General features: G+C 43.0%; 1 protein-coding gene across 1 annotated transcript in view; it reads right to left on the bottom strand.

Moving 5' to 3' along the window:
• Positions 1-26,849, bottom strand: part of SLC10A7 (solute carrier family 10 member 7) — a 221,261-nt gene that overhangs the window by 121,912 nt on the left and 72,500 nt on the right. Inside the window, exon 5 of the mRNA XM_044300560.1 lies at positions 25,599-25,637. Coding sequence (XP_044156495.1) covers positions 25,599-25,637 — 39 coding nt within the window. The remainder of the gene's footprint in view (positions 1-25,598; positions 25,638-26,849) is intronic.

Below are 26,849 nucleotides of genomic sequence, written 5' to 3'. Positions count from 1 at the left end.
TATCCTGGGTACCAACACTACCATCTACAAAGGGGACTCCATGTCCTCGTTGCTTAACTGCAACTGGCGTCACGTTTACTTGCTCTATAAGAGAGACATATTTCATAGAAACCTCCTAAGGGGCAAGGGATACCCCAGGTGCTAGTGGGCCCGTTGCATATCCACACCACATCTACATGTCTTTCTTTTGGCATTGATTTTGACACCAAATGATGCCCAGACACCACCATGGTTTGGCTGGTGAGGCCCCAAAAGAAAATAAAGCTTGAAAAGCCTTCTCTACTAAAGTAGATATTCAACAACACTATTGACTACAGTTCAAGTCATAAGGTTACATACAGCACAATCATTAAAATTAGTTTTTTCACAATTTGAACCCAATACACATTCACATGAACATGTGACAGCCGTACCCAATTTGCGGATCTGCAAAACACAGGCACCCTGCAAAACACAGGCACCAGCTGTGTGCACCCCACATCTCAGTGTGGACCCACTGATTTCAGTTTTGCAGCAGACACCAAGAAGTCCTTCTGTGTGCTTCCCGGTCCGTGCCTCAGGACATGATCCATCTTTGGCTGCATCTTGCAGATTGTGGACCAACTGAAGTCAACAGGTCCGCCCTACGATGTGGGTTGCACATGGCTAGTGCCTGTATTTTGCGGATCCACGGTCCACAATTTTGACCCTTTCCTTCTGACAAAACTGCTGCAACGGAGTCAGATTTGTAGGTCTCCTTGAATTGTGAAAAACTGAATGAAATGTGTGTAAAGTTATGACCCAAGTTGTTTCTTATGAGCTTCACAAGCTGAATAACATTATGAAAACTTTGCATTACTTATCGTGTAGTAATCCTGCAGATACAGCACACATTAAAAGGGTATTCCAGAGGCAGAAAGTTATCCACTGAATATGAGATAACCTCTAGATCTGCAGGAGTCTGACCGCCGAACCACCGAGACCTCCACCATCTTGAGAACAGGGCCATCCTGTGTTCCCTCCAATGAATGGAGCGGTGGTCGAACATGTGCCCTGCTGCTCCATTAAAGGGGTATTCAGACGATATTAAAAGGGGTTGTCCGGGTTCAGAGCTGAACCTGGACATACCCTTATTTTCACCCAGGCAGCCCCCCGAGGCTAGCATCGGAGCATCTCATGCTCCGATGCGCTCCCTTGCCCTGCACTAGATCGCACAGGGCACAGGCTCTTTTGTTTTCAATAACACACTTCCGCCCGGCAGTGTGTTCGGTGAAGTCACCGGCTCTAATGGGCAGGCTTTAGCGCTGCCCTAGCCGTTTTACTGGCTAGGGCATCGCTAAATCCCACCCATCAGTGGAGTGACGTCACCGGGCTTCCCAGCAGCCCCATGGAGAGCACGGTACGTCACCGGAACTCCTAAAAAATGCCTTTGCCAATTTAGCGCAGGGCAAAGGAGAGCATCGGAGCATGAACTGCTCCGATGCTCAAGTCAGGGGGGCTGCCTGGGTGAAAATGGAGGGATGTCCGGGTTCAGCTCTGAACCCGGACAACCCCTTTAAAGTTATCTCATATCCATTGTATGTAGCAAGTTGTAGTCACAACTCTGCAGCATTAAAAGCTGAAATCGCTCAGAGCTCCTTGCTGGTCAAATAACTTCACAGATCAAGCTCTGCACCCATGGATCATCTGAAATTTATCCGAATTCTAGTCTAGTTGGGATATACACTTTTCAGATAATCAAGTAACAATGAGTATCAGAAGTATGTTTATTCTTATTGATTGCTCTTCAATGGCTGGATCAATACATTCATATCTACAAAAGGAAAGATCCTGGGCTTATTTGGAAAAGTAAAGAGAGGAGGCTTCGATGCAATCGGCACCTTTCTGCTGCATGTTAAACCGGCTCACACAATGACATGAATAATTTAGCTCACAGAAACTTCACATGTGCCGAGTACTATAAGCCGACCACTGGCATTTTCACTTCAAATTTGTACACTCTTTAGTCAACACGCTTCATCTGCATTTCTAACACCTGCTTCAGTCATCTGTGAAGAGCCGTTATGAACAAATTTCCCTTTCATCTTTATACTGTCCATCTAGAACGCATACACAAAAATTTATACAGGAGAACGTAATTATTTAGCTTTTACGCGGGTGACACGGGTCTAGTCACGGAAATATTTTGATCATTTCTTGAAAGAAAATGGTTATTCAATGGGATAATACCTAAAACACGCATGCTTTTTATCTTCTGAAATCAAACGTGTAATAGTTTTTCTTATGCTGATGATCATTAATAAAACATGAGACTGAGGCTGAGCTGCGTTTCATTGTTGAAATATGCTAAAACGCTTTCACAATGGTCTATGTTTCAATATATATAATGTACATATGTTCAGCCTTAGGCTACTTTCTCACTAGAGTTTTTTGCGGATCCGTCATGGATCAGCAAAAACGCTTCCATTACAATAATACAACCGCATGCATCCGTCATGAACGGATCTGGTTGTATTATGTCTTCTATAGCCATGACGGATCAGTCATGAACTCCATTGAAAGTCAATGGGGGACGGATCCGTTTTCTATTGTGTCAGAGAAAACGGATCCATCCCCATTGACTTACATTGTGTGTCAGTACGGATCTGTTTGGCTCCGCTTTGTTAGGCGGACAGCAAAACGCTGCAGGCAGCGTTTTGGTGTCCACCTCCAGAGCGGAATGGAGACTGAACGGAAGCAAACTGATGCATTCTGAGGGGATCCTTTTCCATTCAGAATGCATTAAGGGCAAAACTGATCCGTTTTGGACCGCATGCGAGAGCCCTGAACGGATCTCAGAAACAGAAAGCCAAAACGCCAATGTGAAAGTAGCCTAATATGCATACCGCAATAGGGAGTACATTCTGCCATTCTGCGTTTCAGTAACTCTAGAGCTAAAACCTCTACTGTTTGTATCGTCATCTGGGCAGAATGATAACAGATTACTCATTTCTATGGGAAACCATCATTGCTAGGGATAAAGGTTCCAAGGTTTGGATGCAAGTCTGCTGTAGTACCACTTTTAGCCATCTGGAGGTGCAAATTTTTTTTTTTGGGGGGGGGGGGGTCTCAGGATAGGTCATCAATATCAGATCGGCGGGGGTTGGACACCCAGCACCCCTACCGATCAGCTATATGAAGTGAAGGCGCGCAAAGTGCATGTGTGCCATCTCCTGGCTCACCATACACATAGCAGCAGCCTTCCCTTCAAACAGCTGATTGGCGGCGGTGCCGGGTGTCAGATACCGCAGATCTGACAATGATGACCTATTCTGAGGATAGACGATCTATATTAAAAGCCTGGAGAACCCGTTTAAAGAGCATCCCTCACTCTGTAGTAGGGGTGGATCAGTGGTGTTTTATGCCGGGGAAAACCACTGACACATACTTGAGACGTTTGTATACCAATCTCAGAGGGTCCTGGCGTCACTGGATAACGAGAAAGCATTTGACTCAGTAGAATGGTAATTTATGTGGGCTACACTTGAACGGATGTGCTTCCCCCAGAACTTTCTTCGCTGGTTGCAACTACTATATAGGTCCCCGACAGCTAGGGTCAAGGTAAATGGGTATGTCTCCGACTCCTTTCCCCTTGGCAGGGGCACCAGACAGGGTTGTCCTCTTTCCCCCGATAATGGAGCCTTTATCCCTACTCAATTCTTCTAACTCCTCTATAGAAGGTTGGGAGGTGGTGGGTATAACTGAGAGACTTTCCCTCTATGCAGACGACATGTTGGTATACCTGGCGAACCCAGGAAACTCTATGAATGTCCTCTTGGACACAGTAGATGAGTTTGGTAGTTTTTCTGGTCTGCGGGTGAATTGGGCTAAATAGAGTCTCTGCTTGATAGATGACTTTGATCCTATTCAGATTTCATTGTAGTCTAAACTCCAAGTAGAACAGTTTCAATATTTTCGGGGATTATTATCCATAGGGAGGCCTCAAACTTTTAACAGCTTAATGTAGTTCCCACAATGGAATATCTTGCTGGGAAAATCAAGGTCTGGGAGAATTTGCCACTGACTTTGAGAGGCCGTCTTAATGTTATAAAGATGATCCTCCTACCTAAGTTGTTACATCTTTATAGGGCGGCACCGCTGGCACTACAGAAGAGACACTTTGTACTTATGGATAAGAGGTTTACCCCTTTTTCTATGGTGAAAACTCTGTCCCAGAATAGCGAGGCATACCCTTCAGGCGTCATATATGCGGTGAGGCCTGGCACTGCCGAATCTTTCTATCTACTATGCGGCAGTACAGCTGAGTTATGTGGCGTAGAGGATTACAGCCGAAGCAAGCAATCCAGCAATGGTGTTGGAAGCTGCTCTAGTGGTTTCCTATGAGGCCCTTACGAACCTAGTGTATAGGAAGGGAGCCTATGCAGCGTGTCATTATACCCCTACTATCGCTGCTACAGTGGTGTTCTGGGTAAAGTGGGCGAGTGTACATACGGTCAAGGATGGAGAGATGTCGCCATATGTGCCGATATGGAGAAATAAAGATTTGTCTGAACTATTCTCTCTCGCAGACTTTGAATTTTGGCCCCAGAAAGTCCTGCGATATCTCACACAACTTTATGACAAGGGTTTATTCAGGTCTTTTAATAGTATGAAACAGGAATTTTATTTAAGAGAAGAGTAGAAGACACTTGCGCTGCCGTAGGGTACTCACTGCCACTGATGTGTGCACCAGAGATGCTGCTGCCTGGTATTGGGGGCGAGTGTCCCGCCTAATCTCACCATTGGTAAGTCACTAATAGCTAAACCTGCTGGTAGTATACCAGCGCTGGCATAGTGAGGATAAAAGGATAATACATATAAATATACAGGGCTCTAATTAGGACATACAATGATATTTCCTAATAGCTGGTGGCAGTATCACTACCTGAATTAGTTGGCAATCTTTCAGTAGTGTGGTCCCCTCGTTGTTCCAAGTAGCACTGTACAGATCTAGCAGAACGCTTCTTGCTCTAACTCGCACCTCGCGCGCTGCTCCGGCCGGTAGCAAGCACACGCTTGGAGAAGCCTGCAGGGATGAGTCCAGGAGCATATTCGTGCGACGTCAGGGATCCCTGAAGAAGGAACCCGTAGGTTCAGAAACGCGTTGAACGGAAATTTGTCCTTTGGAGGCACCCAGAGCGAAGTTGTGACGTCAGACGAAGACGCTGTTGGACTCATCCTGTGTGAGTTAGAGCAAGAAGCGTCCTATTATATCTATACAACGCTTCTTGGAACAACGGGACCACACTACTGAACGATCGCCAACTAATACAGGTAGTGATACTGCCACCAGCTATTAGGAAATATCATAACCTAATTAGAGCCCTGTATATTTATATGCATTATCCTTTTATCCTCACTATGCCAGCGCCGGTATTCTACCAGCAGGTTTAGCTATTAGGAATTTAATTTACCCCAACACTGCCTGTATAGCTACTTCCAGCTCAGGCATGCCTATTCAATTTGGTAAAGGTCCGCTGAGACTGGAATGTCGCCCTATAGAGGCGGTGGTGAGAAGCACTCAATTAGCTATACCGGTGTCCACTTTATATGCTACACTAATGGCCGAGCAAGATTCACCACTTGACCCAATGGAAACACGATATAGTGGATTTAGAGGCCTCTCATGTGAGAGAACGAACACATGGAGGTCCACAGTTGTTATCACCATGGACCAACTTATACAGTTGAAATGGCTGCATAGGGTATACTATACGCCCGGTAGATTGTTAAAGAAGTGTAAACTACTGAGTCCCCAATGTACACGCTGCAGGCATGATAGTGGCTGCTTCTTTCACATGGTGTGGCAGTGCCCAATTATCCAGAGTGCATGGGCGGAGGTTCATGCCTTAGTAAATACTAAACTTGGCTTTCCAGATATTTGCACACTGATGACGAGTCTTTTGGGACTAGTTAATGATGTTATCTCCAATAAATATGGTAAGACAGGTTACTTCTGTACTATGCAAGGAAACCCATTCTTCTGAATTGGAAGACCCCCGAAATTCCCACCAAACAACATTGGATACAATTTGTTAACTCTGATTTAGAACTATACAAGCTTGTCTATGAACATAGGGGGATCCCTGACCGATTCCTTAAAATCTAGGATCCTTGGATTAACGCTCAAACAGTAATACCTTGAATGTGTAGGATTCTCTTCCGCTTGCTCAGTTTGAATTTGTGCTGCTTGGAGCGCAGCAGGAGAAACACTGAGCAAGCTCCAAGACCAGAAGATACAGCGAAGACAGGAGAATACAGGTCTCTGTGCTAGGAGATCAACACTAGAAGACTAGTAATTATAATTCGGGGGGGGGGGGGGAGAGGACAGAAGTTGAAAGGATAATAACAAACTGGTGCTCCAATGGCTCTGGCTTGCCCCTCGGTGCTTCAGTTAGGTCATTTAAATAAAAAAAAAAGCAGTTTTCTCAATAATGGCCTACGAAGAATCATAATAAGGGTATTATTATCAGCATGATATGCCTAGTTTAATAGCACTGATCGTGCCAACACGTGCTCTTTACATCAGCATTTCATTAAATAAACATTACTATACAATCTAAATATCCTTTTTCTATAAGTATATTACTCATAGTGGGTAATAACTATATTATATAACATAGGAGGATGCGTGAGAGCGTCTGACGTGGGACGCTAGGGCTCCGCCCCCCGCCTCTCTTGTACGCCGGCCGCTGGCCGTTCGTACCACCGCTCGTACCACCGCCTGGAATGCCGGACCGCCGCAGCCCATGCTAGTCTGCCGACCATCGCAGTCCATGCGCTGAGGCCGTGCCCACCCTGATTGCCGCCCTGATTGTCCAAGAGTCTGATGCTGGTGTCCGGACCCGGACCCCTGTCCCTGGAAGACCTGAGACCTGAGCCGCCGGGCGGTGAGATATCGCAGCACTTGTGTTGTGGGAGGAAAACAAAAAGCGCTGGCAGGATGAAGGTTGGTGGGGCCGGAGTACAGTGCACAGTGTACTAATCAGCGGTGTTAAAGGGGAGCTCTGGTCGACATTGACAATCGACATTCGCCTGTTAATAGTGAAAATCTTGGCCCTGACAGAGAGGATATCCGGGGGGTACTTTCTCAGTCTCTGAGGTCCTGTTTCTATTTGATTCCTACCGACCCCTATTGCACATACTGACTTTTAAGCGGTAAGGCCAGCTCCGCTTGTAATATCTGAAGGGCGGCCACTTCAGCTATTTGGAAGTGGAAAACTTAAGGAGGACTATCCACAGGTTCTTGTGGTAATGTTAGCTACCCCTGTTAAGTACCCCTGAGATTGCAGGTGACAGCGGGTTAGCTGGTCGTTGTAGATGTGGCTGCGACTATGCGGGTGCAGACTGAAGCTGCCGTAGAATAAAGGAAGCAAATCTGCACTGAGACAACTGGAGGCAGTTATTGAGAGTGGACCGCGCCAGTGTGAACTGAATTGAATCTAAAAAAAAAAGGGAGAACGGGGGAGGGTGTTTGGGATGTGGAGTGCAACGCTTAATAATTCTAATAACCCCGATTGAGATCCCCATCCCCCCCCCCCCTCAAGATATCTAACTGTACCATACCTCTCCGAACTAATCAGTTAACTGACTATATCCCTTATACGTCTGGATCCCAGACCCCGACCCTCAACCCTCTAAGGAGCCTCTCCTTTTTCGACCGGATCCTATTGATATTATGGACCTTCTTTTTTTCGCTTTTCTTTTTTCCCCTCTGAACTAACCCTTGTATCTAACCATGGATGCAATGTATTGACTGTATCGGGTTTTTGTGATTAACTGGGGAGGAAAATGAAAAAGATAAGGGGGGGAGAAAAAGAGGAAAAAGAGGAAAAAGAGGAAAGAAAGGGAAGAAAGGAGGAGGGGGGGAAGGGGGGAAAGAAGGATAGGAATAAAGAAAGAAAAGAGGGGAAGGGGAAAAAAATAAAAAAAAATAAAACAAAAAAAAAAAAAAAAGTGAAAAAGAAATTAAAAGAAAATAAAAGTGAAAGAGGATTAAGAAAAGAGGGAAGAGATCTTAAAATGCCGCCAAAAAAAAGGGAAGAACAGCACGGCCCCGCGGGGAGTACTATTAGGCGATCAGCAGGAGGGCTTGAAAGCGGGCCTAAACAAGCGGGTCTAAATAAGTACCTGGTCCCGAATTCACCTGGGCTTAGATCCCCACAAAAAGAAAAAATGGCGGATGCCAGAGTACAGGATTCGACACATGAGACGCCAACGGAGGGGGGAGAGGGGGATAGGGGAATACCAGCGACATACACAGAAACGGACGTAAAAATGGTGCAGGACATACTTTGCACTGTCTCAAGGATGGAAAATTTAATGGGTAATTTAGTAACCCAGCTTGGGGCAGTCCAGACGGACGTTATGGTTATCAGAGCCGAGATGGAAAAAGTAAGACAGCGCCTACAAGAGATGGAAAAAAGGATTCCCACCCTAGAGAAATCTGTGCAGAAATTAGAGAAGGAGGTGGCCCTTTTAAAACAAACGTTAAGATGGAACAAAAATTGGTAGACCAGGAGGATAGATCAAGAAGGGCTAATATAAGATGTGTGGGGGTCCCAGAGCGAGCGGAGGGAGGAAATTGTACTGAATTTATGGAAAAATGGTTGAGGGAAAATAGCAAAGTAGGTACTCTTTCTCCCTTATTCTCTATTGAAAGAGCACACAGGGTCCCCACCAAAAATAGGGCACCAGGGGACTACCCCAGATCTATACTGGTGAAATGTTTACTATCTAAGGATCGAGATGGAATACTATCTGACGCAAGAACCTCAGAAAAATATTATATACAGGGTGTAAGGATCAAACTCTTTCCAGACTACTCATCTAGTACTAACGCACAAAGAAGAGAATTTATATCTGTCAAAAAAAGATTAAGAGAGGCCGGTATAAAGTATAGTTTACTTTTTCCGGCAAAACTAAGGGTGGAATATAGCGGCAAGATTTCCTTTTTTCAGACTCCGGAGGAAGTCAGTGATTGGGCGGATGGAGAGGGCCTCTGAGGCTGGTGGGGGGGGGGGGCGATAGGAGTCACGCTAAGCTATGGAGTCGCCCGGACTGCTGTACAGCAGAAGGGGGGACTATATAGAGGGGGGGGGGGGGGGACGTGGAGAAAACTTTTTTTTTCCCCTCCTCCCCCTCTGTTAGATGGTTAGGATCCTTTCATTGAATGTGAGGGGGCTCCGTGAGAGGGTTAAAAGATACGCTATCCTTGAGTGGATGAAGAGGTTTCTGCCAGCTATCATCTGCCTCCAGGAGACACATTTGGATAAGGAATCAATAAGATGGTTGGAGAGGGGATGGGTGGTGGCGGGATATCATTCTGTATACACCACTTATTCCAGAGGGGTTTCAATTTTGATACATAATAAGATTAAGTTTGAATCTCTGGCATGTGAGATTGATGATTATGGTAGATACCTCTTTTTACATTGTTCTGTAGAAGGGATTAAAACTGTAATCGCAAATATATATATTCCACCACCATATAAACCAGATGTTCTGTATCAATTGTATAGATTTATGTTGAATAAACAGGAATGTATATTGATTGCGGTAGGGGACTACAATGCGGTTATGGATCCACTCAGGGATAGGACGTCTAGCAGAGGGGGAGGAGCACAAAATGTAGATTTATGTAAAGTAGCCCATGAATTTAACTGGGTTGATGTTTGGAGGGTTCAACACCCGGATGAAATTAGATATTCTTGTTACTCAAAAACACACCAAACTTGGTCGAGAATAGATATGACTTTTGGAAATAAAAATTTAATGTCCCTAAATAGGATCATGACAAAATATATACCCATGGCCTTGTCAGACCATAATGCAATGACAGTTGAACTGGATCTGAATAAGGACAATACTCCGCCGTTGTTTAAGTTCAACTCCCATTGGTTATTATTGATTTCAGACAAAGAGAGCGTAACCGAGGAATTAAAAAAAAAAATTATGGAAAATAACGGGTCTGCCAGTAGACTTGTGGTTTGGGACACTTTTAAGGCATTTTTGAGGGGAGTATTGTTCAAAAAGGTAAACCATTGGAAAAAAAGAACCAGAGAGAACGGGAAGGCATTGGAGAAAAAACTGCAAGAGGCAGGCATGGCAAGTATGAGATATCCTACTGCACTAAATAAGAGAGCTTGGGAGGAAGAACAGGAAAAGATGAAGATTTACCAATTAGAGAAAAGTAGGAAAGAACTGCTCTTTCAAGGCATCCAACTAGCGTCGGAGGGTGAAAAGGTCGGTAAAATACTAGCAAATATAGTGAGAAATCAAAAAGGGAAATCATGGATAGGTGCAATTAAAGATAAAACGGGTAAATTAACCACCACACCCGAAGGTATTAAAAAAGTGTTCTGGGAATACTTCATAGAGCTATATAAGTCTAGGGTACAATACTCAAAACAAGAGCTAGATTCATACCTGGATAAGATCGCCTTTAATAGGATATCTAAGCCCCAAAAAGAATATCTGGAAAAAGAAATAACGGTAGCAGAAATAAATCTAGCTCTGGGGAAGGTTAAACCTGAGAAGGCACCAGGTGGGGATGGGCTTCCTTTTGAAATATATAAAACCTTCTCCCAGGTTTTAGCACCAGAATTAAAGATAACACTGGACGAGGCCCGAAAATTAGGCGACCTACCGAACTCTATGAAGGAAGCAGCTATTACGCTAATTCCAAAAAAAAGGAAAAGAACAAACAGATCCCGGTTCATACAGGCCAATATCCCTGTTGAATACGGATGTTAAAATTTTGGCAAAAGTTTTAGCTGATAGGCTTTCAAGGGTTATCAAAGTAATAATAAATAAAGATCAGACAGGATTTATACCGGGCAGAACAATATACTCTAATATAAGAAGGACATTCCTTAATATCGAAGCTAATAGATTGGACACAGGGGAGAAAGCGATACTCTCACTGGATGCCCAAAAGGCATTTGATTGTATCGAATGGGACTATCTATGGGCAGTGTTAAGGAGATTTGGTATAGGGGAGGGATTTATAGGGTGGATTCAGTTAATATATCTAAATCCCAGGGCTAGAGTGGCGGTGGATGGGAGCTTGTCCCTGCCTTTTGCCCTATTCCGTGGCACAAGGCAGGGATGCCCTCTCTCCCTACTGCTATTTGCTATGGCAATTGAACCTCTGGCAAATATAATAAGAAACGATAGGGAGATTAAAGGTTTCCAATATGCGGGCGGAGAAGAAAAACTGTTAATGTATGCGGATGATATTTTACTTTTTTTGCAAAACACTGGGGATCAGTTTAATAGAGTGATAGAGATAATAGATAAGTTCGGGTTTTTTTCTGGTCTAAAGATAAATTGGGGGAAATCACATATGTTAGTATTAGGAGATAGACAATTACAAGGAGACACACGGGTGCATGTTCTCAAAAAACATGAAAACTTTAAATATCTCGGCATACAAATCTCCGGAAATATAGAAGAATATGAAAAATTAAATGTCCTCCCCCTAATAAAAGAATTAAGAACTAAAATACATATATGGAAAAAACTGCCAATGTCAATCCAAGGTAGGGTAAACCTAATAAAAATGGTCCTTCTCCCAAAAATACTCTATATATTGCAAAATGCTCCAGTGAGAATATCGCAGACTACTTTTAAATTATTAGATAGACTAATGGGGGACTTCATTTGGAAAGGTGCGATCCCTCGGATAAAGAAGGAAGTCCTTCAGCTCCCAGTGCAGGAGGGAGGTTTAGCGGTTCCTAATTTGTTTCTTTACTATTTAATAATTCAATATGGGAATATAAAGGGTAGTTTAGATAGTCAAGTGGGTAGGCAAGAATTAAATAGATGGGGTTGGAAAGAGGGAGGAAATCACTTAGAGGTGTTGGAGTCAGGTTTCTTGGGGAAAAAAAATTCTGATAATAGAATATTAAACTTAATAGAATATGTATGGGAGGAAGTTAAGAAGATACTGGAGATTAAAGGGTTTTTGAAATACACACCGATATGGAAAAATCTTAATTTAAAAGAATTAGAAACAATAAGGGATTATATAGATTGAGAAAAAAAAGGAATGAAATATCTAGACCAGATCTTCGAGGAAGATAAGCTGAAAGATTTCAACACAATGGTGTTGGAATTTGGGATCTCCCATATTGATACGTATAAAATACCTCCAACTCAGGAATGCACTGCGGACAGTGGTACAGGAGGACAGGTATAGAAGGGAAAAATCTGACAGGTTGGATAAGTTCACTATAGTAGGGGAAGGAGCAGGAACAACAGCAAGGAGATATAGGCTTTTGATGGAAGGAAAGAGAAAAAAAACCACAATGCTTGCGGTGGGAAAATGGGAGAAGGATCTAGGCTCCCTTACAGAAGAAAATTGGAGAGATGCCCTTAGAAATTACGCTACAATCTCGGATAGGGGCTCACATAAGATCTCACAATTCTTTATAGTGCACAGATTACATCGATCTCCATGGATGTTGAAAAGAATGGGGGTGAAAGCAACAGATAAGTGTCCAAAATGTTGGGAGGAGAGAGCAGACTTAATACATTGTTTCTGGAGATGTCCTAAACTCTATAGATATTGGACAGAAATAATGGAAACCGTATTTTTGCTCCTGAAAGTTCGGCTGCCCAACGATCCAATAATTTGTATTCTAGGGGCAACTGAACATTTGAAACGAAACAAAAAAACACGACTGGTTTTGAATAAAGTACTATTTCAGGCCAGATTGCTTATACTTAGGAAATGGATAAAAGTAGATTTACCGACGGTGGGACAGTGGAGAAAAATGATAGACAACTTAATTAAAGAAGAACGTGTAATTGAAAATCACAAAAAAAGGTCAATAAATCTCGACCAAGTGTGGAAAAACTGGTTACTTTAGTGTCGCAGGATTCTTTCTTTTTTTTTTTTTTTTCTCCTCACGTCCCCACGAGGAGGGAGGGGGGGAGGAGGGTGGGAAATGGGAGAAGGAAGGGAAAGGAAAAAGGAAAAGGAACTGTAGCTATTAATTGTGAATTGTTGATCGTTGCTTATCTGACTTTTATGGATCTGTTTTTGTGTGAAATTCAAATAAAGACTAATTAAAAAAATAAAAATAAAAAAAAAGACTAGTAATTATAATTCGGGGGGGGGGGGGGGGGGGGGAAGAGGACAGAAGTTGAAGGGATAATAACAAACTGGTGCTCCAATGGCTCTGGCTTGCCCCTCGGTGCTTCAGTTAGGTCATTTAAATAAAAAAAAAAGCAGTTTTCTCAATAATGGCCTACGAAGAATCATAATAAGGGTATTATTATCAGCATGATATGCCTAGTTTAATAGCACTGATCGTGCCAACACGTGCTCTTTACATCAGCATTTCATTAAATAAACATATTACTATACAATCTAAATATCCTTTTTCTATAAGTATATTACTCATAGTGGGTAATAACTATATTATATAACAAAAATAATATGAGTAAATGGAACTGCATTACTCAGCAGGCATCAGTGAACCTGAAACCGTTATTTTCTTTGCTTAGAAATAATAATTGCCATAGTGTTCGTGGTAGACATTTACTCTAGGGTTGGGCGCTGTTTTTAGCTAGCAAGAAACAAATCAACTCCCTGGTTGTGGGGGCACAAAATATTTGCATTAAGCCAAATAAAAGTAGTAGAATTGGAGAATGATAGGCCTAACATAAGAAATAAGCAGATCCTCACTGGCAGAGCAGGCTGGGCTTATTGGTTTACACAGCAGATTCCTACTAATTTTATATAATATAATGAAATGCACAGCAAAAAAAGTCAAATGAACATTGATTGAAAATGTTGGTATAGTTAAAAAAATGATTTAGTAGTAGCCATTCTTTCAGTAATGGAATTTGTTCAAAACATTTACATCTCTCAGAGACTGACAATACAATGGAACAAATGTCTGGGCTGTACAAATGACAACTATATGGTGACCAGTACCAATTCTAATCCAATTTCCTTTAGTCACTGTACTTTTAATAAAATGTACAGGTGCATCTCAATAAATTAGAATATCAAAAAGTTAATTTATTTCATGAAAACCCAAAAGCCAGTATCTCAGAAAAATAGAATATTCTAAATAAGTTAGGTTTCCTAAGGGTACTTTCACACTTGCGTTTTTCTTTTCCGGTATTGAGTTCTGTCACAGGGGCTCAATACCGAAAAAGAAATGATCATTTTTATCCTAATGCATTCTGAATGGAGAGCAATCTGTAGAGGATGCATCAGTTCAGTCCCTCTTATGTTTTTTGGGCGGAGAAAATACTGCAGCATGCTGTACGCTTCTCTCCGGCCAAAAATTCGGAACACTTGCCGTAATGCCGGATCTGGCATTAATTTCCATTGAAATGCATTAGTGCCATTAAAATTTCCGCATTGACGGATCCGTTCCACGCATGCGCAGACCTTTAAATCTGTTACAAAAAAATAATAACGGATCAGTTTTTCTGGATGACACCGGAGAGATGGATACGGTATTTCAATGCATTTGTCAGACAGATCCGCATCCGTTTGCGTCCGGATTGACGGATCTGCCTGCCAGAATCCTCTGCCGCAAGTGTGAAAGTAACCTTAGTCTTTAAAAGGACCCTTAGCCTGGTTCAGTAAGCTACACAATCATGGGGAAGACTGCTGACTTGACAGTTGTCCAGAAGACAGTCATTGATACCCTCCACAAGAAGGGTAAGTCACAAAAGGTCATTTCTAAAGAAGCTGGCTGTGCTGTATCCAAGCATATCAATGGAGAATTGAGTGGAAGGAAAAATTGTGATAAAAAGCTGCACAAGCAACAGGGATAACTGCAGCATTGAAAGGATTGACAAGAAAAGGCCATTTAGGAATTTGAGGGAGATTCATAAGGAGTGGACTGTGGCTGGAGTCAGAGCTTTATTTCCAGGACATGGGCTACAACTGTCGCCACTCAGACAACGTCAGAAGCGTCTTACACGGGCTAAGGAGAAAAAGGACTGGGCTGTTGGTCAGTGGTCCAAAGTCCTGTTTTCAAATGAAAGAAATTTTGCTTTTAATTTGGAAATTAAGGTCCCAGAGTCTGGAGGAAGAGTGGAAACGCACACAGTTTCATGAGACCCAGTGTGAAATTTCCACAGTCACTGATGGTTTGGGGAGCCATGTCATCTGCTGGTGTTGGTCCATTGTGTTATATCAAGTCCAAAGTCAGCGCAACTAACTTTCAGGAAATGTTAGTGCACTTCATGCTTTTCATACTTACCTCTGCTGACAAGCTTTATGGAGATTTTGATTTAATTTTCCAGCAGGACTTGGCACCTGCCCACACTGCCAAAAGTACCAATACCTGGTTTAATAACCACGGAATCACTGTGCTTGATAGGCTAGCAAAGTCGCCTGACCTAAACCCCATAAAGAATCTATGGGGTATTGTCAAGATAAGGATGAGACACGAGACCCAATAATGCAGACGAGCTGAAAGCAACCCGGGCTTCCATAACATCTCAGCAGTGCCACAGCCTGATCGCCTCCATGCCATGCCTTTTTAGTAGGTCAATATTTCTGTATTAAAAATAAGACCAATTAAAAAATTATATAATATTCAAATTTTCTGAGATACTAAGATTTGGGTTTTCATCAGCTGTAAGCCATAATTATCAACATTAAAAGAACTAAACACTTAAAAATAGATCACTCTGTGTAGTGAGTCTATATAATATATTAGTGTAACTTTTTGAATTAATTTACTGAAATAAATTAATTTTGACGATATTCTAATTTATTCAGATGCACCTGTATATGAAACTTCCTAATATATCTTATCAGAGAAAAATGCTTTTTGTTGGAAGTGCATCAACCATTTAAATACAGCTTTATAGAGGTTGTCCAAGATTAAAAAAGGACCCACGTTTTCCTCAAACACTGTAAGGCTACATTCACACGTCAGTATTTTTCTATATCCCGAATTTCGGTCCGTTTTTTGCGGATCCGTTGTTCCTGAAAATGTTTCCGTATGTCATCCGTTTTTTGCGGATTCATTGACTTTGTATTGTACCAGGATCCGATTTTGCGGATAATAATAGGACAAGTTTAATATTTTTTCGGACATGCGGAACGGAACAACGGAAACGGACAGCACACATTGTGCTGTCCGATTTTTTTTCAGGACCCATTGAAAATGAATGGGTACAGAACTGGTCCAGGTCTGTTCCGCAAAAAACTGAACAGATCAGGAAAGAAACAACGGACGTGTGAATGGACCCTAACTCTCTTGAAATTTGCTTGCTATTGCAGCTCAGCCACATTCACGTGTATAGGGATGAGCTGCAATACCAGGCACAACCCATGGACAAGTGCGGTGCTGTTTCTTTTGCTACATTTTACTATCTTTGGACTCCCTCTGTTGCTCACTCAATGAAAACCATTACAAGACAGTATTGTATTCCGTACAACTGGGTTCATTTATCAAACTGGTGTAAAGTAGAACTGGCTTAGTTGCCCATAGCAACCAATCAGATTCCACCTTTCATTTTCCAAAGGAGCTGTCAAAAATGAAAGGGGGCATCTGAATGGTTGCCATGGGCAACTAAGCCAGTTCTACTTTACACCAGTTTGATAAATGACCCTGAATATGCCTACACAATTAGGCTAGTCCACATCAGGCTTGTGATCTATACTTAGCAAGTATACTGGGAGCTTTTAACATGCCAAGCAAATCCAATGGGCTCCATCAGCCTGACAAAGGCTAAAAGACTTTGCCTCAAGATTTGGCCATTATTCCAATAAAAAATGTGTGGAATAGTGTAGTAGACTGCCAATACATACAATAGTATGCAACCAAAAACCCTTTTTTCCTCAAAATTAGGTCCTATGTATGATGTATCTGCCATATGCCCACGCATGGGGATTTACTGCAGGCTACGCCAAATCTGTACGCTGGGAAGATCTTGTTGTGGCAAGTTATCGCCTATCCTCTGTCCACTGGATATGGGATAACTATTAGATCGGTGGGGGTCCTACTTCTGGGACCCACAGTGATCATGAGAACAGGGACCCTGTACCACTCGGAGCCCTGCGAAATGAGCAGCAGGTCGGGCACGTGCATTGCTGATCAATTCATCTGCATCGGAGTTCAGAAGATTGCTAAGCCCTGTATTTGGCTGTCTCTGAAACCTTTGTAGAGCTGAAAGGAATAACTTGTCACAACCAGAATACCCCTTTAACATGATGTAAGCAGAGCCTTATCTGGTCTGTTCCCTTCAAGCCTACAGTACAAGTGATTAGATAATAGAGGAAAGACACAGTGTGTTATATCACTGACTTCCAGGTGGAGAATCTGTATTCTATGGCTCCCTGCAAATGTATTACATGACTATTCCAGCTTGTATAGGGAATGACTGCAAATAGATAAAACTGTAACAAGCTATACATCTTATTGCAGACAGCTGTTGTGTCAGAGAACCTTGCAGATGTTGCCCAGGTCAGATTTGACCTCCCAAGATGCGGCAAAGCTCTATAATCATAAATAATCCTAATGTCACAACAGTCTTAACCTGTTGGGGACACAGGGCGTACAGGTACGCCCTGATGTCCCGATACTTAAGGGACCTGATGTCCCGATACCTGTACACCCTGTGTATTTCCGATCAATGCCGCACGGCGGGCAGTGATCGGAACAGAGTGCCTGTTGAAATCATTCAGCAGGCACTCTGTGACAATGCCGAGGTGGGTCCTGTGACCACCCGTATCGGCGATCGCAGGTCAATTCATACCTGCGGTTTGCTGCGTTTCCGGGTTATTCGGGTCTCTTGTGACCCGATAACCCGGAATAAGATGGTGATCGGTGGTGTGATAATACACCACATCTGTGCCCAGCACCCCCCACAGGTACTTAGGGACAGGTTTAGGGACTGCTTAGATTAGGCAGGGAGATTAGGGAGAGTTTAGGGGGGGAGGGGTTATTTTTTTTTCAGCATCACCCTGGTCGGGTGTCTGAGGTCCACAGCAAACTCAGCTGTGTGACCCTAGACCCCCCCGAGGGTTGCTGCAGCTTGCCCCCCTGTCCCCCCCCCCGCCCATTTTTTGGGGCGCAAGCAAAAAAAATGTGTGTGAGCCGACTGTGGCTGACACTCTTAGCGTCCGGCCACTGTTAGCGCATCACCCACCCCACCGCTGATCAGTTTCGGTCCGCTGATCAGCGAGATTGATTGAATCTTTTTTTTTTTCTTCACTTTTTTGGGGCTTTTTTTTAAATTAGGTTTAGGGTAAGTACGCAAACACCCGTGCCCCCACACACACGCACACGCACACTAAAGGTTTTCCACACACGCACACACACACACTCCCCTATGGCCCGCCAGACGTTCTCGGCTGAGGAGGCATACGCCCTGCTTGCCTCCAACTCAGAAAGCCCCAGTGAAGACTAGGATTACCCCACTTTCCTCTCGTCATCCGCGTCCTCCTCATCATCTAGTGATGATGATAAGCCCCCAAGGTGGCGGTGTAAGGGGACCCCCATGCCAGGGACCCTGTGGCCCACACTAGTACGAGCAGCTCTGGGGCTCATACCAGTTTTCCGGGCCAACAGATAAGTCCACCTGAGCCCCCTACCGGTGAACTTGCATGGTGTACCCCAGAAGATTTTGAGCCCGTGATTCCTGATTTCGTTGGGCAATCAGTAATCCAGATTCCCACAGTGGGCTTCACTGAATATGACTATTTTAGTTTTAGTTTTTTTCAGTGACCACTTTGTGAATCTGATGGTGAAGCAAACAAACTTGTTCGCCCAACAGTTCATTGCTCAACTGCCGGGCTCCTTTTTGGCTAGGTCCGGTGGCTGGACTCCGGTCAGTGCAGCCGAGATGAGGACGTTTTGGGGCCTCGTGCTGCACATGGGCCTAGTAAAAAAAAAAAAAAAGAAACTGTTTCAGGCTGTACTGGAGTGGGGACGTCCACTACCAGACCCCACTACTGTACTGTATGGCCATGACACGTTTGCATTTTGAGGAGATCCGGAAATGCCTGCATTATGCAGATAATGCAGCACCTCAGGGTACACTTACAAGTTTCGTGTGTACGAGGGGGGAGATTCCCGTATTGAACCTCCAGAATGCAGAATGTCCCCCCACTCTGGGTGTTAGCTGGAAACTTGTGTGGGACCTTATGCACCCACTTCTAGATAATGGTTACCACCTGTATGTGGATAACTTTTATACTAGTATCCCCTTGTTCAGTCCCTTGCCGCCAGATCCACGTCCGCTTGTAGGACCGTGCGGAAAAATCAACGTGGCCTCCCTACCCACCACCTCCAGGTACCTATCCCCAGGGGTGAGACCCGTGCCCTTACCAGTGGAAACCTGTTGCTGGTCAGATATAAGACAAGAGGGATGTCCTTGTACTGTCCACAATTCATGGTAACGGCATCACACCTGTCCCTGTGCGAGGTACCGCGGCAACGGTCCTCAAGCCAGATTGTATCGTCGACTATAATCGGTATATGGGAGGAGTTGATCTCTCTGATCAAGTCCTCAAGCCATATAATGCCATGCGCAAAACCGGGGCATGGTACAAAAAAGTTGCGGTCTACTTGGTACAGGTTGCCATGTACAACTCTTTTGTGCTGTCCCAGAGCGCTGGCAACACAGGGACATTCCTCCAGTTCTATGAGGCAGTCCTCAAGACCCGGATCTTTTCAGACCAGAAAAGAGCAGGCCGGAGTAGCTCGGGAACTGAAGGCGACCGGATCGTCCCTGGCCAACACTTTCCAGGTATGTCCCCCCACACTGGAAAGAAGGGACGGTCCCAAAAAAAGTGCAGAGTGTGTCACAGGAGGGGGATACGGAAGGACACAACCACTCAGTGTGACACGTGCCACGATCATCCGGGCCTCTGCATTGACGGTTGCTTCAGGGAGTACCACACTTCCATGGAGTACTAACTTTATAACCCCTTCCCCAATTTTAATTCTATTTAGCCACTGACAATCGCCCAGAAAAACAAAACAAATAAAACAAAATAAAAATAAATAAACTATGGCTCTCATGACCTAACCCCTCAGATGAACACAGTCAAAAAAATAAAATAAAAACGGTGTAAAAAATACCTTTTATTTAGGTTTTACACTATAATATCCTTTTTTTAAACAAAAGAAAAAAGAAAAACATTTTAGTATCTCCATAGTCTGAGAGTCATTTTTTTTTAGCCTATTGTCTTTAGTAGGGGCTCATTTTTTTAAGGATGAGGGGACGGTTTTATTGGCACTATTTTGAGGTGCATATGACTTTTTGATCGCTTGCTAATACACTTTTTGTGATGTAAGGTGACAAAAAAAATTGCTTTTTTTTGTCACCTTACATCACAAAAAGTGTAATAGCAAGCAATCAAAAAGTTACATGCACCCCAAAATAGGGGTTAAAAAAGGATATTGTAGTGTAAAACCTAAAAAAAAAAAAAAGACATTAGGTATTGCCGCGTCCGTACGAATCTGCTCTATAAAAATAACACATGACCTAACCCTTGCTTTGTTACTGGAACAAAATTGATTAAAATGGAAAATTTGCCCAAAAATGTAAATTCTAAAATTTCATCTCCATTTACCAATAACTCTTGGGGAATACCTAAAGGGTTAAAATAAAAAGTTTGTAAAATAAGTTTTAAATACCTTGAGGGGTGTAGTTTCCAAAATGGGGTCATTTATGGGTGGTTTCTATTATGTAAGCCTCACAAAGTGACTTCAGACCTGAACTGGTCCTTAAAAAGTGGGTTTTGGAAGATTTCTGAAAAATTTCAAGATTTGCTTCTAAATTTCTAAGCCTTGTAACGTCCCCAAAAAATAAAATGGCATTCCCAAAATGATCCTAACATCAAGTAGACATATGGGGAATGTAAAGTAATAACTATTTTTGGAGGTATTACTATGTATTATAGAAGTAGAGAAATTAAAACTTGGAAATTTGCAAATGTTTTCAAACTTTTGCTAAATTTTGTAGTTTAAAAAATAATTAAAATGTTTTTTACTCCATTTTACCAGTGTCATGAAATACAACATGTGACGAAAAAACAATCTCAGAATGGCCTGGATAAAGTAAAAGCGTTTTAAAGTTATTCACACAAAGTGACACTGGTCAGATTTGCAAAAAAATGGCCTGGTCCTTAAGGTGAAAATGAGCCCGGTTCTTAAGGGGTTAATGTATAAACTGTAATCTTACTGCCATGGTAAATGGAGAGGAGCGCCACTGTGTGGTTTCAGAAGTGCCAAGGCAGCCATGCCGCACACAGAGCAGACATTCTTCTCCCCCTAGGGACATTCATATCCTTGCTGCCAGGACCAGCCCCTTTGATAACTAGCTATGCTGAATTACTCAAACGCTATCAAATTTTATTAAAACCTCATCAAGGGGAGAAATCAAATCACTTATTAAGCTCTACAATTATTGTAAAGCGAGCAGTTTAAATGAGAGGAGAAGATAATGACATTACTGGCTCAACTTAAAGAAATTCTCAACGGTACTATCCTGAGATATTCTGTTGGCCTGAAATTTATGTAAATTGAATTCATCCATAATTAGTTATTACCCGCTGAGTAAAAAAAAAAAAAAAAACAGTTTTCTAAAACAATTAGTTCTTAAAGGCAAAGCATTTTAATACGGGGTGGGTATTATTTATAAAGATAAATTAAGATTTTGTAATAAATTTTTTTTTTTAACATTTACGTATTGTACCATCTCAAGCACAATACCATCAGGTCAGCAAAAATATCTGTGGAAAGCCATACCAATAAAGTTAAGTACAAAAAAAAAACTACAACAGATTATTTTCAGTGGTCAGGGAAGCTGCTAGAACATAAAGCTTTGAAATCAACTGAAAGGGTCAAAAAGTCACATAAATCTTCACAAAGAGAACGTAATCGATAAGGTAATATGGGTTTATATGTCACGCCTGTGGCTGGGGCTTGTGTACATTCCACAGTCACCTAATCTCAGAGTGCAAACAAGAGTTCTGTGTGTGCAGGACAGACGTGCAACTGCATCTTAGGTGAAGAGGGTCCCAGTCTTGTCATTCCGGAGGTCAAGTCCCTGCTGAACAGCTACAAATAACCAGCGGATACCTCAATCTGTGAGTAATAATCCAAAGATAAAGAATCTATTTATAAAATTCTTTAGTTTGCCAGTACACATTTTTCATGACATGCTTGGGAGATCACCCATGTTCATACTCATGTTATACCTTTTGATTTCATTAAATTGGTTCTCCAGTCTTTACAGGACTTTCTTCTGTCCTATGGAAGAAATATAGTAAGCACTTACCCCTCCACAACACTAAAACAGGCTGCAGGCTCTTCTGCTTGGTTCCTTACCGGACGTGTGCCCTTCTTTTCCTGTTCAGAGGAATAACAGTAAGTGCACCTGAGCATGAAGAGAAGGGCACACATCGTTCAGGACCCACGCAGAAGAGCCCAAGGTCTGTGCAAGAGAGACGGTGGTACGATGGAGGGGTAATGCAATGGAGTGTGGCGGAGCTCACCTGAATCACCACCAGTGGAAGCCAGGAACCAGGCGTGGACGAAAGCAACAAAAGGCGGCAATCCAGCTTCCAGGATGGCAGTAGTAAACGTGATCATCTTTATTTCATGGGTGCAGAATAAAATCCATCATGTACATCTACGCGTTTCGGATCATCAGGTTCTGATCCTTACTCATGACCAGGATCAGTCATGTCATGAGTAAGGATCAGAAACTGCCGATCCGAAACGCGAAGATGTACATGTTGGATTTTATTCTGCACCCATGAAATAAAGATTATCACGTTTACTACTGCCATCCTGGAAGCTGGATTACCTTCTTTTGTTACGATGGAGGGGTAAGTACTAATTAGACTAGCTTTCTTCCACAAGAAAGTCCTAAAAAGCCTGGAGAACCCGTTTAAGGTAGAGAGGGTGCCAGATTTGGACAATGCCAATTTAGAATGAGGTCTTCCAAATGACAAGCTAATCAAGGTGGTTCCATCACTGAGATTTGCAAGAAAGGGTTGGTATTTAAAACGAGTTGTTCAGTTTTAAAAAACAAACTTGACTTGGGAAATGCCTGAAATGAAGAATAGACCATTACTTACCTAGCAGATCCCACGCTGCCACTCCAGTTCTCCCAGCTGGGCTTTGTTGACTGGGCTGCAGCGGTGACAACACGTGAGCACTACACCCAACCACTGGCCTAAATACACCTTCTTTTGTACTTCATATTAGGTGTACTCTGGAAAGGATCCTTTGTTTTTAGAGACTCTTGTTTCACATTTCCTCATTGCCATCAGCTCCCATTTCCTGTTACCTATTGATTGGCAGCATGTTCCACATTGCCATACACAATTTATATATCACTCCTATCATCACACCCTTGTATCCAGTGGAGCTCAGTATAAGGTTAATCCACGGCACTCCAATTCTTGTGCAATTTTTTTTTTACATTTTATTTAGTTTGCAGATTATCTTTATATATATATCCATTCCAGAGTAAATAATTCGTATGTAGCCACATAAATCATAATTTCCGGACGTTTCGGTCTGGTGTGACCTTCCTCAGCGGGGTCTTAGTGGCAGGGCAGTAGGTGAGACGCTGGATGGATTGGATTCAAGGTGTGCGGAGTACACATTTTTTCAATCTAATTTTTAGAGACACAAGTGTACACCAGGACCACTAGCGTGAGGGAACATGCACACAGTACAGATTTGCATGCAGAAAATCCAAGTGAAAACAGCAAGAAAAGTGCACTAAAAAACAACCAACTAAATTATCTCATTTTGTGTATTTATTTATTTTTGCGTATTTGAACAACTCTATTGAAGTCTATGGAAAACCCACATCAGCCATGGAGCCGCACAAACTGGCATGCCACAGATTTTAAAAGCAGGATGGTAGCTCGGTTTCTACCCTTATTACGCACCGTGTACATTAATTTTGGCAAATCTCACTCCACTAGGTGGGACCATACCCTTTACTCATTACACTCTCAAAACTTTTCAATTCCAAAGCATATTCACTCAAAAGTAAAAATGTTCCACTTTTGACTCCACTTTTTTTTTTGCTTTTTCACAATTTTCCCGTATATGATAACTGGGTAAGGCCTCTTTCACACTGGCGTGTGCGCCCCCCGTGGTCGTGCTGCGGGCCGCAATGCACGACCACAGTCCGTGGGGCAGCTGCAGCGGATCGCGTACCCATTCACTTGGGTCCACGATCCGTCCATTCTGCAAAAAGATAGAACATGTCCTATCTTTTTGCGGAACGGAAGTACGGGACGAAACCCCACGGAAGCACTCCGTAGTGCTTCCGTAGGGTTCCGTTCTGCACCATCCCGCATCTCCGGGTTTGCGGACCCATTCAAGTGAATGGGTCCGCATCCGTGATGCGGAATGCCCACGCAATGGCGCCCCGTGTATTGCAGATCCGCACACGCCAGTGTGAAAGAGGCCTAAGTGGTAGATCCACCAATATCAGAGGTAGCGTTGCTATTCAGGATTCTAAGAAAGCAGGCCGACCAGAGCCATTACAAAAACCTTTCTAGAGATATATCTAGCAATATGACAGATTGATGTTTACAGATTTATTTTAAGGAGGAATAAAATGGGGGTCCAGGTTGGCGATTGATTACATGGAGTGACATGAACTCCATTTGTACTAAGGGCTATCACAAAATCAGACCAAATGGCGACACACTAAGGGCTCATGCCTACGACCATATGTATTTTGCAGTCCGCAAAAAACAAATGCATCAGTGTTGCATTGTTTTTTTGGCGGATCCATTGTAATAATCCCTGTCCTTGTCCTCAAAACGGAGAAGAATAGAACATATTCAATTTTTTTTTGTTTTGCAGAATGGACATACGGACACTAAATGCACACAGAGTAATTTCCGTTTTTTTCATGCCCCATTGAAATGAATGGTTCTGTATATGGCCCAAAGTGGAAGAAATGTTTGTGTGCATGAGCCCTAACATATAGACACACAAACTATGCTCACGTGTTTCCTTTCTTTATACACACATTGAAGCCACATATCCTGGCTGGGATCAAGCAGGTTTATTTCTTCTAGACATTAGTAATTGCTGTTGTATGTATTACATAGCTCTGGAGAAAAAGTCATTTGGACACATACCGGTGGGCAGTAATTACCATAGATACATATTATCCCACCAGCCAAAGGACCTGGTGCATCCCTTTAAGCAATAATCAATTTATGTGCCATAAAGCCAAACAATGAGTATATTAATCCCCTAGAGACATCCAGCTGAGGTGGAAGACCCTCAATCATGTGCCTTGTGCTGTGGTCTACACCATTCTTGCGCTATTTCTTGCTATATAATGAATATCCAATACAGCTCATTAAGGACAATAAGAAAATAAATTACAATATTGACATGTGTCTTCATTATAACAGTTCACCGCAGGAAAGGCTTTTTATTACAATAGGGGAAGTGTTTGTATCGGGGGAAAACGCGCTGTGCAGCTGGGAGCCGACTGACTCCCGTCCACACTTTCTCCTCCGTTCTGCGGTTTGGCAGTGCACAAACACAATGACATTATGGGTCACTACACAAAATTGGAGATGTACTTACCAAAAAACTCCCAAATGCAGAATTAAATATAGCAGCGGCCTGTAGGAAAAAAAAAAAAAAAAAAAAAACTATTAATGCACTCCTATATTAAATAGTATTTCTTACAAATGTAATATACAGGCATGAGAGCTATGTCCAAATTCATGAACGAATGGCAGAGACATCCAAGTTTAGTTATATCAATATTATGCATGTTGGATTGGAAAAACCTTTAAAGGGGTTGTCTAGGGCTAAGGCCGAATGCACACGGCCGTGTTTGCGGCCGAGAGCGGGCCGTGAAAACCCTGCCGGGATTCCTGCTGACTGCTGGAGCGCACGGCGTCATGGTTTGCTATGACGCCGTGCGCTTCATGCAGCCGCTCCTGTACAGTAATACACTATACTAGTGTATTACTGTCCAGCAGCGGCTGCATGAAGAGCACGGCGTCATAGCAACCCATGACGCCGTGCGCTCCAGCAGTCAGCAGGAATCCCGGCAGGGTTTTCACGGCCCGCACTCGGCCGCAAACACGGCCGTGTGCATTCGGCCTAAAAGTGAAGTATTTTTTTTTTCTTCAGAAAAGGAAACTCTTCTTGTCTATGACTCTGTCTGGTATTACGACTCATCCCTATTCAAGTGAATTGAGATAAGCTGTCATAACTAGACATGGCCTATGGACAAGAGGTGGTGCGGTTCCTGCAAAATAAGTCATTATTTTTTACACTGGAAAGGTCACAAAATCGGTGGAAATATAAACATTTTTTGCTTTCGTGGAAAACTCCACATTTTTCTTCAACATACAGAAGTACAATCTGTAGATGGCATAAAAGTAGACTGGCTGTCTAGATTTATCAGTGTCCCAGGCTGGATGCTAAACGTGGTGCAGGGGTAGACACTAGGGCTGCACGATATGGGAATTTTGTGCGATTGCGATTAGGGCCCTAAAAATTGAGATAACGATATGGGATGAGATATTTTAAAGGGAATTGTGCCAGAGGTCTATTTGCTTGGATTTTCCCACATGAGCCACTAATGCGGCTGGGGATGACGCCGTTATGTGGGGGGGATCTGTGGATGACGCAGTTATGTGGGGGGGATCTGTGGATGACGCCGTTATGTGGGGGGGATCTGTGGATGACGCCGTTATGTGGGGGGATCTGTGGATGACGCCGTTATGTGGGGGATCTGTGGATGATGCTGTTTTGTGGGGGATCCGTGGAGGACGCAGTCATGGGGGATCTGTGGATGGCAATGTTATAGGGGATGTGTGC

This window comes from Bufo gargarizans, chromosome 1 (assembly GCF_014858855.1).
Source record: "Bufo gargarizans isolate SCDJY-AF-19 chromosome 1, ASM1485885v1, whole genome shotgun sequence".
In the NCBI taxonomy this organism is placed as follows: domain Eukaryota; kingdom Metazoa; phylum Chordata; class Amphibia; order Anura; family Bufonidae; genus Bufo; species Bufo gargarizans.
The sequence above is the reverse complement of the archived record's forward strand: the minus strand, read 5'-3'. Positions and strand labels throughout refer to the sequence as shown.